Source organism: Suricata suricatta, chromosome 9, assembly GCF_006229205.1.
Source record: "Suricata suricatta isolate VVHF042 chromosome 9, meerkat_22Aug2017_6uvM2_HiC, whole genome shotgun sequence".
NCBI lineage: Eukaryota > Metazoa > Chordata > Mammalia > Carnivora > Herpestidae > Suricata > Suricata suricatta.
The window spans coordinates 99,712,626-99,725,649 of record NC_043708.1 but is presented as its reverse complement, the minus strand read 5'-3'; the positions used below and the strand labels follow the sequence as shown (position 1 = coordinate 99,725,649).

The 13,024-nt window shown below is 33.7% G+C and overlaps 1 protein-coding gene across 1 annotated transcript in view; it reads left to right on the top strand.

Annotated features, from left to right (window-relative positions):
- Window positions 1-13,024, top strand: part of VPS13C (vacuolar protein sorting 13 homolog C) — a 173,026-nt gene that overhangs the window by 67,787 nt on the left and 92,215 nt on the right. Inside the window, exons 27-34 of the mRNA XM_029952250.1 lie at window positions 1,286-1,401; window positions 2,856-2,915; window positions 5,005-5,164; window positions 6,138-6,254; window positions 7,117-7,220; window positions 7,590-7,757; window positions 8,245-8,549; window positions 10,152-10,299. Coding sequence (XP_029808110.1) covers window positions 1,286-1,401; window positions 2,856-2,915; window positions 5,005-5,164; window positions 6,138-6,254; window positions 7,117-7,220; window positions 7,590-7,757; window positions 8,245-8,549; window positions 10,152-10,299 — 1,178 coding nt within the window. The remainder of the gene's footprint in view (window positions 1-1,285; window positions 1,402-2,855; window positions 2,916-5,004; window positions 5,165-6,137; window positions 6,255-7,116; window positions 7,221-7,589; window positions 7,758-8,244; window positions 8,550-10,151; window positions 10,300-13,024) is intronic.

Sequence of the window (13,024 nt, the reverse complement as noted above, 5' to 3'; positions counted from 1 at the left end):
GCTCAGGTCATGATCTCAGGGTTTGTGGGGTTCGAGCCTTGCATTGGGTTCTGTGCTGACAGCTCACAGCCTGGAGCCTGTTTAAGATTCTGTGTCTCCCTCTCTCTCTGCCCTTCCCTGTTTACACTCTGTCTCTCCTTGTCTCAAAAATAAATAAACATTAAAGGAAACCCTGAAAATAATAAAAGATGGATAAAACGGTGCATAAATCACTTCTCCTTTTTGACACAGTTCCTTGGTACATCTACCTGAGGATGTAGAGGACATCTGGGAGTGTATCTGTAGTTTTTTAATTAAAGGAAATTTAGCAATTCCTTTCCTTTAAAAAATACTTTAATTTTCTAAGTAAAATAAGCTTTCTTAGCCTAAACAAAGGAAAATTATTTAAATTTCTTTAATATGAATGAAATATTTATTCTTTGAATTTTATAGTTCAATAGGATATTACATATTTTTATAGTTCATTCTTATGGTATAGTAGAGAAAGCTGAAATTAAATAGCTTTTGGTAAGGGTAGAGATGAACTAAAATTCATTTTTCCTTAAATTTTTTTTAATGTTTTATTTATTTTTGAGAGAGAGACAGCGTAAGCAGGGGAGGGTCAGAGAGAGAGGGAGACACAGAAGCTGAAGACAGACTCCAGGCTCTGAGCTGTCAGCACAGAGCCTGATACGGGTCTCGAACCCATGAAGCGCGAGATCAGGACCTGATCCAAAGCCAGATGCTTAACCAACTGAGCCACCCAGACACCCCTAGGTTTCCTTTTTCGTAATTTGTAAGCCTATAGTCTTTCTACTGCCATACAAATGCACATATGTCCTTAAAAATATCTAGAGAAGTATTATTTTTGAACACAGATGTAAAATCAAATGAAAACAAATATGCATGTTTTTAAGTAAGTTGGATGCTAAAGATAAGGTAAGTATATGGATTCATTTATTTATTCACCAGTGATGGTATTAGTATTAAGTAACCATGAAAATAAGTGCAGATAGGCTTTAAGTACTTACTTTAAGTACTTAATAACCTTAAGTACTAAGGTTTTTAAAGAAATCTAGAAAATTCCAATCTTGGTTCACTCAGTTAAGTTCCCAACTCTTGGTTTGGGCTTAGGTAATAATCTAATGGTTCATGAGATTGAGCTCCAAATTGGGCTCTGTGCTGCCAGCATGGTACCTGCTTGGGATTCTCTCTCTCCCTCTTTTTGCCCCCCCCCCACTTGCACTCTCTCTCTCTAAATAAATAAGCAAGCAAATAAATAAATACAAATGCCAATCTTAAAAAGCATTTTATTTGAAACACTTCTTTTTCTTTAATCTAGGATCCAAAAAGAAGCCCCTTCATTTGATTAGCTCTTCTGATAAACCTGGATTAGATCTCTTAAAAGTAGAATATATTAAGGTAAGGGCCATAGAATGTTTACATATTTATTGTATACCCTAAATTGTCCTCTGGAAGGAAAAAGATGACAGCAGATTACTAAAGGCTCATATGTGTGTTATAGGTTTTAATCATAAGAATATCCACTGTTGCTCTTTTCATTTATACACTTATTCTTTTACTTAAGTAAAATAATAGGACCATTTAAAAGATGTCAAACTGGGGTGCCTGGGTGGCTCAGTCGGTTAAGTGGCTGACTTCAGCTCAGGTCATGATCTTACGGTTCATGGGTTTGAGCCTCATGTCAGGCTCTGTGCTGACAGCTCAGAGCCTGGAACCTGTTTCTGATTCTGTGTCCTTCTCTCTCTGACCCTCCCCTGCTCATACTCGGTGTCTCTCTCTCTCTCAAAAATAAAAATAAAACCTTAAGAAAAATTAAAAAAGAAAAAAAGACACCAAATTCCCTATCCCCAAAGATGGAAGCTTGGGTTGAAGTAGCATGAACTTGTACCTCTTGGGACATATTTACCTACCTAAGTTCATTGTGTATGTAAGGGACATTTGCCTGAGTATCCTGTATCACAGGGGATAAAGTCGAATTTGATTGGATTCAGAAGAAAACTATGAGGATTGGATAGGGACTCAAGAAGATATCATATGAGAAATGCTGAAGGAAGTAATGGTATTTAGCTTCATTCAAGATTAGTTGATTAGTTTAATTATTCATCAAGTATTTATTGAATGCCTTTGTCAGGTTCTGTTAGGCATTTGGGATATGGAGATGAAAAGCATGCCCTGTTTTCAAGGAAATTATGGACTAGTAGGCAGATAGACAAGTAAAATAAATAAAGTAAACAAGTAAAATACAATATGATTGATTCTCTCATAAAGAAGAACATAAAACTTGATGGCATCAGGGAGACAGAGAAGCTAGCCTAGGCAGAAGGCTTCTCACAAGATGTAAAACTGAATTTACTATGGATGTTCCCAAGAGACAGAACTTGAACCAATAGATAATTTTGCTGGGAGGTAGATTTTTGACTGCATACAGAGGCCTAATTAAATCACAAGTTCTCTAATGATTAAATTTGTAAGGAAATGAGGTTTCTTTCAGTAGAGATAACCTAAAATAGACTTCTCAAAGATATAAAAGGATATATTAGGTGATGGGCTAGATGACCTTTAAACCGTCCAACTTACAGAGTTAATAATTCTGGTCTCTAGCTGTAGTTTCCCAGAAGTACATGTTGCCATGTTTTTTTTGTTTTTTTTTTTTTTTTTTCTTTGAAGAGGAGAACAAAATTGCATGGTTGTAATAAATAAGTAATTTGGATGTAACTTTAAAACAATGACAGTAAAATTCAATATATGTAAAATCACAGTTCTGAATATATATAAAAAACTAAAGGTAATAAATACATTATTTATTTACTTTGGTCTTAATCTTTTTTCAGAACTTGTATTCTTTTTTTTAGGCTGATAAGAATGGACCTAGTTTTCAAACTACTTTTGAAAAAACTGAACAAACACTTAAGGTAAGAAATTTTATTAAAAGAATATATCTTATTTGAAAACAACTTATTGTGGAGGGCTCCAGTATCCTTTGAGGAATAATGACAGGGTGGGTAATTTGATAAAATAATCAAGAGTCAGTAAAAGTTATAAGTCTCATAGATACTTACCATGCTCTGTGTCATTGATTATAATAGAGCTGGTGTTTTGACTTCTTGTAGCACATCTAGTTATTTCCAAAAAAGGGAATGTGATAGCCAATGGAACTTTAATTTACAAAGAACAAACAACGTTTTAAACAAATCAAACTAGATACCGTTGTTTAATGCAGACCTGAGAAGGTATGGGAAGTACAAGGAAGGTTGTTGACTACTTCTGAAGCCATACTAAGGTAGTCACATGGAGGAAGAGGAGACAAAATGTATTTGTAGATTACTTTAAAAAGAAAATCAGAGATAGAAATTTTAAGTTACCGTTTGGGATATGAGAGAATTTGTTGAATATTGTGAACTTTTCTTTTAAAAAATTGTTTATTTTTAATTTAAATTTGAGTTATTTAACAAACAGTGTTGTCAAGGGTTCAGGAGTAGAACCCCAGTAATTTGCCTCTTGCATGTGACACCCAGTGCTCATCCCAACAAGTGCCCTTCTTGAGGCCCAGCGCCCATTTTAACCCGTCGCCCACCTACTTTCCCTCCCAACAATCCTCAGTTTGTTCTTTGGATTTAAGAGTCTTTTACCTCCCTCTGTGTTTTTGTCATATTTTCCCTTCCCTTCCCCTATGTTTATCTGTTGTCTTTCTCACATTCCACAAAAGTGAAATCATGTGATATGCATTTTCTGACTTTTTTGCTTATTATAGTACCCTCTATTTACATCCACACTGTTGCAAATTGTAAGATTTCATTCTTCTTCATCACTGAGTAGTATTCCATTGTGTACATACCACATCTTCCTTATCTGTTCATTAGTTGATGGGCATTTGGGTTCTTTCCATAATTTGGCTATTGTTGATAGTGCTGCTGTAAACATTAGAGTGCATGCGCCCCTTCAAATCAGCATTTTTGTACCCTTTTGAATCTTCTTCTAATTTTTATATCTGCTTAGTGCTTTAAGACAATAAAAGGAAATTCTTTTATATAAGCAAAGATTTTTAAAGAATTTAAATTTGCTGTTAGAAAACCACATTGTTCCTGAAGCAATTTTTGTTGGTATCTTAGCTTTCTGGAGTCATTGTTTTAAAAAATGTAACCCTTTTTTCCTAAAAGTTTTACATATACATACACATATATGAATACATGTATGTGTATGTATATGTATATGTATGTATGTATATATACAGACATATATGTATATATCTACATAGATTTTTTTTAAATGAGAGGGTCATTATTGTGGTTTTGGAAGATCATTTAGTAACTGGGAACTTACTTGATAAGTGTACTTTTAAATCTCATGAATTTTACGTTTGATATCATTTATTTTTTTAATTATTTTTAAAATTTATTTATTTATTTATTTTTGAGACAGAGAGAGATAGAGCATGAGCGGGGAAGGTCAGAGAGACAGGGAGACACAGAATCGGAAGCAGGTTCCAGGCTCTGAGCTGTGAGCACAGAGCCTGACGTGGGGCTTGAACCCATGAATGTGAGATCATGACCTGAGCCGAAGTTGGAGGCTTAACCGACTGAGCCACTCAGGCGCCCCTGAAATCATTTCTTGACAGTATAACATATAACGTTTTTTGAATTTTGTGAACTAACTTACAGGTTTTATATAATCAAAATAAAAAGTCTATTGAAGATCCAAAAGTCATATATATGATGAATATCGAACTGGCCATGACAAGCAGATTATAGGTTTCATGTTAATTATGTTTGGGACATAGAATAATTAGGTTACTCATAGGCACTCACAATGTATGTAAGTATAATTTACTTTCCGTACATTTTCTCTTTAAGGAGTCTGAGTTGTGAATCTTGATCTCCTCTCTTTTCCTTCTAAGCTATGGAAGCAGTGATGTAAATCTAGCTAGAAGCCTTTCAGTCCCATCATGGAGATTATGGGTATAATTGGAGTGTAAAACTAATTTTCTTTTTTAAAAATTTCTAGGTGGCTTTTTCATCTTTAAATCTGTTGCTGCAAACACAAGCTCTTCTGTCTTCTATTAATTACCTGACAACCATTATCCCATCAGATGACCAAAGAAGTGATACCAAAGAAGTACAAATTTCAGCTGAAAAGCAACAAAAAAATTCAGCTCTGCAGAAAGGTATGAAAAACACTTTTGTCTCTTGTTCATAAGCATATTAGAGTTCTATGGTAAATGGGAAACAGAGATCATCTAGTTTGGTCATTTGCATGCCATTTCCCCTACTTCTGTCTTTCTCTTCAAACAAAATCATATATGGGTAAGTGCTGTGTAAGGCGGATGTAACTGATACTGGTGCTTTAAAAAACTACCTGTTTTGTTTTTATTTTGGTGGTAGAGGGAAATGCTGTACGTAGATAATAGGGAAGAAGACCTGTATTTACACCGACCTCTTCCTCCCTTCTCAGTGACTCCTGAAAGAGTTTCACAAAGGGTTAGTCTTCCTTCCATTTCACAAATAAGGAAGTAAGACCCAGAGACATGGGCTAACAGTATAGGGATAGCATGTAGTTGGTTAAGAGCCCAGATTTTATTATTTTTTTAAATTATTATTTTTTTTAATTTTTGAGAGACAGAGCGAGACAGCACGAGCAGGGGAGGGTCAGAGAGAGAGGGAGATACAGAATCTGAAGCAGGCTCCAGGCTCTGTGCTAGCTGTCAGCACAGAGCCTGATGCGGGGCTCGAACCCATGAATGGTGAGATCATGACCTGAGCCGAAGCCAGTCACTTAACCAACTGAGCCATGCAGGTGCCCCAAGAGCCCAGATTTTAAATCAGAAAGAACTCAATTCAAAATCCTGCCTCTGCTACTTAAAATATGTATATAACCATAGGCACATTATTTAATTTCTCTGAGTTTTAGTGTCCTTATTTGTTTTTTTTGGCTTGTAAATTGTGAAAGTAACATCTCAATATGAAAAAATGTAAACTATACAGAATATATAAAGCAAAAAAGTATTTGACATCTTTAAGGACTTGAGAATTTTATAATTTTTTCAAACAGTAATGTGGTTCACTTAATATAAGCAAGAAACCTTAATAGAGTTTGAATTGCTAGAATCCATGTGACACAATGCTTTGTTTTATTTTTAGTGATTGCATCTTCTAAAGACAGGGACATTATTGACTTCAGACTATTTGCCAAGTTGAATGCTTTCTGTGTCATTGTTTGTGATGAGAAGAACAATATTGCTGAAATCAAGATTCAAGGTAAAAGTTTGCATACCGTTAAAAATTTTGTAAAAGACAAGCTTTTTTTAATGCTAAAGAATATATAAATGGAAGGCTCTGAGTTGTGAAAATTGGATAATTTTTTTTTATGACATATTGAATTGTAGATTTTTTAAATTCTTTGGGATATAGATCTTGGTTAGAATCTGACCGTCAAATTGAATGACATATACTGGCGTTTTGAATCTCTCAAAGTTGTCTCAGAGGTGAAAAGGGATGCTAATGTCCATGTAGAGATGCCATCAATGGGCTGGGCTAATCCAGAATTCAGGTCAAGGTCTATGAATATGCTTTATCTTGATAGAAATGCAAAACAACCTTATAATGAAGAGAAAGCCTATCTATGAGTCCATTATGTTCCTTTAGGCAAAAGCTGCTAAAAAAACTAATCTAACTCTGTCTTTACCAGCTCACTGTGATCCGATAAAGGTAAAGAATGTTTAATCAAATTCTTGAATAACTTAAAAAGCAAAAAATTGGGTTTTTTCTTTGTTCTTTCCAAACTGCCAGTTCTCTCTAGCCTGCATTTGTTTCATGAAATTTACAGCTTCCATATACATGACTGGATTAAGATATAAAAAATTTCCTAAAATCCCAAGATAATCTATTTGCTCTAGGTGTAGTTTTTTCAGAAAGTTGAAAATCCAGATAATTGATTTGTAATGAATTTATTGGTTTCATTGTTTATAACACTGAAAATATATAACATTGTAACTAATTTATCAGTTGATAGTTCAAGCATAGTTAGTTAAAAAAATAAAATTATGCAGTAAGAAGAAACATCTTGAGGTCTTCTTATGGTAGGTCTTTAGAAATTATAATAATATAATTTTTTTTTCAGGCCTTGATTCTTCTCTTTCTCTTCAGTCAAGAAAACAGTCACTATTTGCCAGACTGGAAAATATTATTGTCACAGATGTTGATCCTAAGACAGTTCATAAAAAAGTAGGTGTAGCAAATAGATAGCTAATATGTTTTGATAATTGAATATGAGATTTTATTTTCAGACATATTTTTAGAAATATTAATGAAATATATTTTGATACACAAATGTTTGTTTCTCTAATGATTATAAATATAAGCTCTTCTACTTATTTTTAAATTGTCATTTATTTATTTATTTATTTTCATTCTCACGCTAGTTAACATAAAGCGTAGTCATGGGTTAGGAATAAAATGGAATCATTCATCACTTAAATACAACACCCAGTGTTCATCCCAACAAGTGCCCTTCAAATATAAGCCCTTTTTAAATGAGACTTTACTTTGTCATTGTCCTCTTGAACAGAATACATTCTAATCTCTGCTTTTCAGGCTGTGTCAATAATGGGAAATGAAGTTTTTCATTTTAACTTGGATTTGTATCCGGATGCAACTGAGGGAGATTTCTATACTGATATGTCCAAAGTGGATGGTGTGGTATCACTGAATGTTGGTTGTATTCAGATTGTCTATCTTCATAAATTCCTCATGTCATTTCTGGTAAAAGTCACTATTTATATGTTGATTTTAACCTTAGAAATACTTAAGTCTGATAGTTACAATTTCAGATCTTAAAAAATTTGGATTTTTGGATGTACATTGTTTTGATTATAGATGATATTTATATATTAAGATAGAACTTAAAACCTCTCTTTACCAGTTGAAATCTGAGTCTTTTAAATTTGTCTAGAACTGGAATTATTTTTGCTAGAACATAATGAAACCAAATTTTCAAGCAAAAAATATACTAAACCTGCTCCCGCCTGCCTCCCACTCCCTTGCCCTGTTCTTCAGCCATATAACATTAACCCTTATCAAGTAGCTTGTAAGTGTGGATGGATGAGCAGTAATTTTTCCTAATTCTAGATAAGTAAGACTCAACAGAAGGTTATGTATAGGAAATAAATAGCACAGAAATAAAGAAAAAGTTGGTGTTATTAATGATGTGCTTATCCTGTTTTTCTCCCTTTATACCCTGTGTCCACAGAACTTCCTGAACAATTTCCAGACAGCCAAAGAGGCTCTGAGTGCTGCCACTGCTCAGGCTGCAGAAAAGGCTGCCAGAAGTGTGAAAGACCTTGCCCAGAGGAGCTTCCGTGTTTCTCTCAATATTGATCTGAAAGCACCAGTTATAGTCATCCCACAGTCCTCCATCTCCACGAATGCAGTGGTGGTAGATCTTGGGCTAATCAGAGTTCAAAATCAGTTTAGTCTGGTGTCTGGGGAAGACTATTTAAACCCTCCAGTAATTGATAGAATGGATGTGCAGCTAACAAAGCTTAAGCTCTCTAGGTATACCCTCTTTGAATAATTATGGATTTAAGTATTATTTAATGTTTTCCATGAATTTTATGTCCATTGAAATTTATACCCAGTATGCTTCTCTTGCAGAGAATACTTTATTTTTACTTACATTTAAAAAAGTTTTTTAATGTTTATTTTTGAGAGAGCGAGACAGAGACAGAGTACAAGCAGGGGAGGGGCAGAGAGAGAGGGAGACCCAGAATTTGAAGCTGACATCTCTGAGCTGTCAGCACAGAACCTGACGTGGGGCTTGAACCCACGAACTGTGAGATCATGACCTGATCCGAAGTCGGCTGTTTAACAGACTAAGCCACTCAGGGGCCCCTAAAACATCTTCTTAATTTAATTTTTAAGTTGAGATAAAATTGACATACTGTCTTACTTCAGGTACATAACATGATTCAGTATTTGTATATATTGTGAAACGATCATCACAATAAGTCTAACTAACATTTGTCACCACACGTTTTATTTTTTTCTTGGTATGAGAACATTTAAGATCTACTTAACAACTTTCAGATATACAATACGGTATTTTTAACTCATCACCTTGCTGTACATTATATCCCTAAGACTTTTTTATTTTATAATCAGAAGTTAAAACATTTTTTGCTGAACCATTTGAGTATAGACATCTTAACCCTTTGTTCTAAATGCTTTAGCATGTGTTTTCTAAGAACAAGGACACACATCCTCTTACACAATGCAGTTTTCAAATTCTGGAAATTTAACACTGATAAAGCAATCGTATCTAATATGGAGTCAGTGTTCAGATTTTACTAGTTGTTCCAATAATGTCTATAATAGTAATTTTTTCCCTTGATCCAGGATCACATGTGGATGGCATTAAACTCTATCCTGCACCACTGAGGGGGATTTCAATATTAATAGTACTTATTTGCTCTGGATTAATTTTTCAGCCTTTCTTAGTCTTTCATGATGAGACAGTTTTGAAGAGTACAATCTAGTTGTTTCACGGAGTGTCTCTTAATTTGGTTTTATCTGAGTGATTCTTCATGATTTAATTACACTTACATATTTTTGGCAGAATACTGCATAAGTAATGATGTTTCTGTAGAGCACCCACCAGATGACCCATGATAGTCTATATATAATACATTTTAAAATCATTTCTACCTTATCCAAGGAGATTTAATTATCCTGAATAAAAAAGGAAAATTATAAGGCAAGTCCAGAAAATAATCCTGGAGAAGAGTTTTATCAACTCTATAGAAAATGCTAACTGTTCATCTTGCCACTTTTTTTCCTTTGATCTCTGTATCAATGCATATATCAGTCTTTGTACAACTATATTTAATGAATCATCAACATATTCAACAACATGAATATCTTTTTAAAATTTATTCCATGTGTGATCTACTGTTGGAAGAAAAAATTTTTCTTAATGGGTCATTGTCTATCATGTATTTTACTCTTTCCCTAAAGTGAATTATAGATTGAGATTAGAAAAAAAGTAGCACAATAGTTTCAAATCAGTAGAATAGCAACTTTTGATTTTGTGTCTTTTTAATTATAGGTTGCATTTCCCTCCTATGTTTATGCATATATATCACTTATATTTTTCATTAGGACAGTGATCCAGCCAGGCATCTCCCATCCTGATGTTCAGCTCTTGCACCCAACTAACTTGAAACTTTCTGTAAACCGAAATCTAGCTGCATCTTGGTATCACAAAGTACCTGTTGTAGAAATTAAAGGACATCTTGAATCAATGAATGTAAGTATGTGAGTGAAAAACACTTGTTATTGAACTTTCAGACTCTTAAGACTTTGTTAGAATAAATCACTATGATATGTGAAATTTTTGATTGGTTGGCATAGGAACACTTTCAGTGAGATGATATCCAAAGAGATGTTTTTTAGCAGAATTTAATCTTCAGTTAAGTGTTATATACACACACACACACATTACATATACATTGCAAAATAGTCACTACAATAAGTATAGTTAGTATCTGTCACTTTACAAAGTTAATTTAGTATTATTGACTGTATTTCCCATCCTGTACATTATATCTCCATGACTTATTTATATTATAAGTATAAGTTTGAATTTATTAATCCTTTACACCCATTTCATTCCCCTAATCCCTCTTCCCCTCTGGGAACCACAAATCTGTTCTCTGTGTCTGTGAGCCTGGTTTTTAGTTTAGTTTAGTTTAGTTTTGTTCTGTTTTATTTTGTTTGCTTTTTAGATGCCTCATATCAGTAAAATCATGCTGTGTTTGTCTTTCTCTGACATCATTTAGCATAAATGTTTTTGTTTTCTTTAGATAGATAAGCAGTAGTGGAATTGCTAGATCATATGTTAGCTCTATTTTATGTATTTTTAGGAACCTCCATATTATTCTCCATAATGGCTAGTCTACATTCCTACCAATAGGGCCCAGTGGTTCCCTTTTCTTCACATCCTTCCCAATATTAGTTGTTTCTAGTCTTTTGGGTAATAGCCATTCTGAGAGGTGTGAAGTGATATCTTACTGTGGTTTTGATTTGCATTTCCCTGATGATTAGTGATGTTGAGCCTCTTTTTGTGTGCTTGTTGATCATTTCTGTGTCTTCATTGGAAGAATGTCTATTTATATCCTCTTCTTGTTTTCTAACCAGATTTTTTTTTGTTACTGGGTTCTATGAGTTCTCTATATAATCTGATATTAACTGCTTATCAGATATATGATTTGCAAATATCTTTTCCCATTCAGTAGTTTGCTCTTTCATCTTAATGATGGTTTCTTTTTCTGTGCAGAAGCTTTTTAGTTGATATAGTTCAATTTGGATGCCTTTTATTTCTTTTTATTACCTAAATGCTATGGCCGGGACTTCCAGTCTTATGTTGAATAGACAGGAGAGAATGGGCATCCTTGTCTTGTTTCTGATTTAGAGAAAAAGCTTTCAGCTTTTTACCATTAAGTATGATGTTAACCTGTGGGTTTGTCATATATGATCTTGATTCTGTTGAAGTGTGTTCCTTGTATACCTGGCTTGTTGAGTTTTTATCAAAAATGGGTGTTGAATTTTGTCAAATGCTTCTGTCTGCATCTGTTGAGGTGATTATGTGATTTTTATCCATCATTTTTTAATGTGATGTATCATGTTGATTGATTTGTGGGTGTTTAACCATCCTTGCTTCCTTGGAGTATATCCCACTTAAATGTGGTGTATGATCCTTTAATGTATCATTGAATTTGGTTCGCTAATATTTTGTTAGGGACTTTGCATCTATGTTCATCAGGGATATTGCTTATAATATTATATCAATTTTTGTAGTGTATTTGTCTGGTTTTGGTATTAGCATAATGCTGCCCTTGTGAAATGAATTTGGAGATGTTCCTTCCCTTTTTATTTCTTGGAATAATTCAATGTTTGGTAGAATTAATCTGTGATGCCATCTGGCCATGGGCTTTTGTTTTGGGGGGACTTTTAACATTATTGATTCACTTTCATTACTTGTAATCAGTCTATTCAGATTTTCTATTTCTTCGTGATTCAGTCTTGAAAGGTTGTGTATTTCTAGAAATTGTTCCATTATTTTCTAGATTGCCCAATTTATTGGCTTATAATTGTTTGTAGTAGTCTGTTGTGAATCTTTATTTCTGTTGTGTCAGTTGTACCTTCTCTTTCATTTCTGATTTATTTGGACCCTGTCTTATTTTCTTGAGTCTGGATAGAGGTTTATCACTTTTGTTTATCTTTTCACAAAACAATCTTTCAGTTTCATTCATCTTTTTAATTTATTTTTTAAGTATTTCATTTATTTACTCTCTGAGTTTTACCATTTCTGTTTTCTACTAACTTTGGATTTTGTTTGTTCTTTTCTAGTTCCTTTAGGTATACAGTTAAGGTGTTTATTTAAGATTTCTCTTCGTTTCTTGAGAAACCTGCCAGTAGCCTTATGAGGTTTTCCTTGAATGTATCAAGTTGTTTTTGTCTTGCTGCTTTTAAGATTTTTTTCTTTAACTTTTGACTTTTTAATTAGAATAAGTCTTGGTGTAATGCTCCTTGCATTCATCTTTTTTGGTACTTTTTGTGCCTCTTGGACCTGGATGTCTGTTTCCTTCCCTAGGTTACGGAAGTTTTCAGGCATTATTTCTTCAAAAAGTCGTTTGCCACTTTCCTCTCTCTTCTCTTCTAAGACCTCAGTAATTTTAATGTTCTTCTGTTTGTCCCTTAAGAAATTTTCATTAAAATATTTTTTTTAAATGTTGTTGCTCTGTCTTGGTGAGTTCTGTTTCTTTATTTTCATGCTCATCAACCTGTTCTTCTTCATCCAGTCTGATGTTGAACCCCTCCAGTGTATTTTTCAGTTCAGTTACTGTATCTTTAGTTCTCTGGCTTCTGTTTGGTACTCTCTTATATTTTATATCTTTTTGTTGAAATTCTCACTGTGCTTATTCATTCTTTTCCTGAATTCAGTGAGTGCTTTATGATTATAACTTTAATTC